Raw genomic sequence first — 4,832 nt, 5'->3', positions numbered from 1 at the left:
TCCCAAAAATTTCAATCCCGAAGAATTTTATCCCGAATTTTATCCTGAAAATTTAAATGTCAAGTATTTAACCCTGCTCAATTCACCCGATATTTTTTTAAAAAATGGTAAGACTTAAAGTTTTAAGACCTGTTAAACTTTTTCTTTACAAAACAATGAGGTTTTAATTTAATCAGTACAATTTGACGAAATAGAAATTTAACTATTCCAATACAACATTTTTGCTTCCATGAATCCTATTTGCTACTATATTACACAAGAACTTAAATCAAATTAATATATTTAAAAAAAAACGAGAACAAAATATACATAATGAGCTCGATAAAAATAAATTTCAATATAATTATCTCTAACTAAATTTTACAACTAAAATAGTATTTGTTTTATTTACATGCACTAATTACAATAATAAGAAAATAAGCATGTCAACATAATTTAAAAAATTTTGACATAATATAAAAAATGAATCTTCCAGCAATAGCTAACTGATGTAGTAACTGAGAGAGCTACTTTAAATAATTTAATAATATGCAATTCCTTCCAGTGCCAGTTTACCTTAAGATTAATTTTCAAAAAATTACATAAATTCCAATAAAAACTAGACTTTCCTCAAGGAGTTATGTTTTGCACCAACGTGAAATATAACTTACATTACTCCCATTATTTCCATTAGAGCTCGAAGCCGGCCGGTAATGTTTTTAGTTTTTTCGATTCTTAACTACTCTGTCAGGTTCTATCAGTAAGACTTTGTCCTTCTTAAGGGCGGGGCATTTTTTTTACTAAACGGTTTATCTCTCCGTTTTATAACAGGTAATTCACAAACTTTATTGAAAGCGACCTTGTGTAGTTTGTATAAAAACGGAAGGTGCGAGCAGAGAACATTGTAGAAATTCAGTTTCGCTTACAAACTCAACATGATCTCTAAGGTAAGTTAAATCTTCAAATGTTTTGAGCAAAACAAGCATTTAAATGAATAGTCAGAGCATTTCTAGTTTACTTTAAAATGAAAATCGATTTCTTAAATAAATTTGCTTAATCATAAAACTTTTATATTTGGACTTTTTCTGTTTTATTTTAACAACGATTATGAGTAAATTAAAAAAAAATTATGGGCAATGATACTGGCTATTTTTTGTAACTTAGAACAAGTATAAGACGCATTAATAAAAATTATTTTAAGAAAGACATTTCAAAATTACATTTTCATAACTATGCATGAAACTAAATTACAAATAATTCTTTCTTAAAATTAAATGGATAAAGAGTAAAATAAATTTAAACGCAATTTAACTTAAATTAATTAAACTGTCTCAAGAAACAGGGAATCGGTAAGATATTATCTGATTAAAAGTTTGAATCACTTCAAGAATTCATAAAAAGAATTTTTGAAGTGAATGAATTTTCTATCAAGTAAAACTTACATTAGTTTTGGGAAATAATTTTCTATAAATAGTACCAAAAGTAAAAGAAATAATGTAGTATTTAAGTTATTACAGAATTACTAATTTTAATTAATTCCGATACATATAAAAGCTGAAACAATTGAAGTTTCATATAAAGCGCTTCAACTTGTATGGGTTTTTATCAACCTTCAACTATTTTCTGACATGTGATTTCTTGCATATGAGATCACAAATTCTAAATAAATGTCGTAAAAAAATTAAATATGAACGAAATAAAATTTTATAATCATGTCGTTTTTATTGAAACAGTAACTGCATGCTATTGAGTATAATAAAAGTAGAAAACAATTGCTTTAACAAAAAAATATCCTTAACTGCATTATCATTGCATGATTTATATAGAATTCGGTAAAAAATTAGTGTTAAAAAATTATAGTTAGCTAAAATAAAAAAGTTAAATTTAGCTAAAATATATATTGAACCGTTTTGTAACCTCATAACTCATATTTTTGCAAATATCAAAAGTATATACTATAGTTTCAAATCAGTTCGTTGCGCAATTAAATCAACTGTATTTTTTTCTTTCAACAAAGGCTCAATTTAAGAAAAATATAATTCTTGCTTTAGTATATTTTGCGAATGTGCTAAATTAAACATTATATCTACTGCAAAATAATACACATTTGAAATGTCAGAAAAAGATGTCAATATTTGAATGGCAATAAATCATATATTATTTTTGTTTCAGTGTTAAAAAACTAACATTTTTTTTCATAATTACAGTTTTAAAGAAAAAAGATTAATTTTATTTAAAAAACAATTGAACATTGTTAAAAATACAAGCAATTATTTGAAAATTTACAAATTAAAATATTTTTAAAAAATCTCATAAAATATTCTAAAACATCTAATAAATATGCTTTAAACAAAAATGTAGATAAATTCTTATTTGTTTATTAAAAAGAATTATTAATACATAATTTGACAGTCCCTTACGAAATTTAAAAACAACAGTCTAAGAAGGAAACAACAGTCTAAATGTTTTGAGGGTAACGGTCTCAGAGCTGACAATAGAGCATCTTTTAAACTATGAAGATTTTTAAAGATAATATTAATATTTTTTTCAAATTATTTAGCTTCGCATATTATGGTATAGAATGGTTTTACTTTTATAATGAATAATTGGTATTTTAAGTAGATTATATTAGCAAGTAACTTAAGATTTCAACTAAAAAATTAAAATATAACTATTTGAAATTTTTCGAAATGCATATGGGTTAAATGAATTATTTTTACTGTCCTGTAAAATGAAGATTTTGAAAAGTATCGTTATTCTCGCCGAGAGGCTCGGCATATTTATTTTATGCAGCATATTTCAAACGTGTCAAATTTTTAGGTATCCATTCTCTTTGCTGTCTTGGCCGCAGCCAATGCTAGCCTTCTCCTTGCTGGACACAGACACTTAGTCAATACTGGTGTCAGTGCACGACAACAAGTTCAAGATGTAAGAATACATTTTCTTTTTTGAAACGAAATGTTTCAAAATATGTTTATTTGAAATTCATGTATTTATTTAACTTCATTAGGGACATGGTAACTACGCTTTTGCTTATGACATCAAGGATGGTAAAGGAGCCACTAATTCCAGATCTGAGGTAGGAGATGCTCATGGAAACAAGAAAGGATCATACACTCTCGCTGACATCGATGGACGAGCAAGAAAAGTTGAATACGTTGCTGATGGACATGGATTCAGAGCTGTTGTCAAGACCAACGAACCCGGTACCGCTCATAGTGCACCAGCAGCTGCTGTCATCGCCAGCCCATACGCTGCTCCTGCTGATATCGCCCACGCTGCACCCGTTGTTGGTCATGGTATTGCTGCTCCCTTGGTTGCCGCCACTCCAGTAGCCTATGGTCATGCTGGTCTAGGATATGGATATGGTGCAGGTCTTGGATATGGAGCCGCTCTCGGACATGGTGCAGTTCTTGAATATGGAGCCGTTCTCGGACATGGTGCAGGTCTTGGTTATGGAGTTGGTCTTGGACATGGTGCTGAATTGGGCTATGGAGCTGGCAAAAGTTTAGGATATGGCTATGCTTTTGGAGGACATTATTAAATATTTATGATATAGGTAAATTGTTTTAACCACACAAAACTGTTTAAATTGTAATTGTTTTCAAACTTTAGAATAATAATTTGAAACCGGTGACTAAATATTCAATTATGAATTCAGAAATATGTAACAAAGCATTAACAAAGGCTATTTAGAGTATACAAGCATCTTAATTAGAACATTAATATGATATCCGTTTCAAAGGAAAAACTCTGACTTTCAGAGCATTCGTATTCTCGCGTTGAGCTGCTGAGCGATATTCAATGAATAATAATGAAAAAATAATTGAAAATCTTCAAAATATATAGTTACAGTGTTGTATAAGCCTAATCAACACTAGTTTTTATAGAATATAGATTGTCTTAAAGTAAACGGCATAAATTTTATTTATCTTTACTGTCATATACTTATCTCAAAAACAAGACTAAATACAATTGTCTTTTAAAACATACATTTGGAAACAGGAGATAAAATTATTTAAAAAAAATAAAACAGAAACATGTAAGCATTGTTTTAGATGCAAGATAAATAAAATGTAAGTTATTTTTAAAATGAAGAAAATAAGATTTAAAATATTTCAAAAATGAAATAAATCTCCATATTTGCTACGCAGTTTCATTTTGATAATACGTTATTTCTAATATTATCCTTCTTATAGAAATCTTAACGCGATTGATGATTTTTTTAGGAAAATGTTTAAAATGAATGAAATAAAATAGTGTATACTTTTGCGAATTTTTTTAGATGTTTTGTAATACGAATTGTTTATTTTTAAGTACTCGTTTTAAGTTTATGTTCATTGGATTATCTAAAAATATATAAAACTATAATTTTATCTTGAAAACATGAAACTTAAAACATGAATACAAAATATTCTCTAATTTTGAACACTAATATGAAAATTTTCCAAAAATGTTATTTTTTTTTCAGTGACTGCATATGAATTGTTTATATGCACATACTTATTACTAGTACTCTTAATTAAATGCATATGTTAAATTTTAATTAAGAAGAGGTTTTAATTAGAATAATAACTTCTTCTGCTAACTTTTAAAATGTTATTACTATTTATTTTAACAAATTTTCTCTTATTTTAGGTGGGAACTACGATGATGGATATAAGGAAAGAGCTTCGATAGAATACCGTTCTACCTACAACTTTTGTCAAATATTTGTTTCAGAGAAAGTTATGTCGAATTGACTTCATTTTTTCTTCTCAACCAACGAGAGGTTTTACCAAATATAAATTACATAGTTTTGCCACTTCTCTCTCATACGTGTTATAATTTGTAAATAAATATTTATTCTTGAA

At 27.5% G+C, this 4,832-nt stretch overlaps 1 protein-coding gene across 1 annotated transcript; it reads left to right on the top strand.

Moving 5' to 3' along the window:
* The first annotated feature begins 809 nt into the window (after positions 1-809).
* On the top strand, positions 810-4,832 carry LOC107446329 (uncharacterized). The gene is made up of 4 exons (XM_016060945.4): positions 810-926; positions 2,800-2,907; positions 2,990-3,538; positions 4,618-4,832. The coding sequence occupies exons 1-3, from the start codon at positions 915-917 to the stop codon at positions 3,521-3,523; spliced, it is 654 nt and encodes a 217-aa protein (XP_015916431.1). The 5' UTR covers positions 810-914; the 3' UTR covers positions 3,524-3,538; positions 4,618-4,832.

The sequence above is a fragment of the Parasteatoda tepidariorum genome, chromosome 4 (assembly GCF_982258835.1).
Source record: "Parasteatoda tepidariorum strain Cologne lab strain chromosome 4, Ptep-v5.0, whole genome shotgun sequence".
Classification (NCBI taxonomy): domain Eukaryota; kingdom Metazoa; phylum Arthropoda; class Arachnida; order Araneae; family Theridiidae; genus Parasteatoda; species Parasteatoda tepidariorum.
Note: the sequence above shows the minus strand (reverse complement) of the source record. Positions and strands in the feature narration are given on the sequence as shown.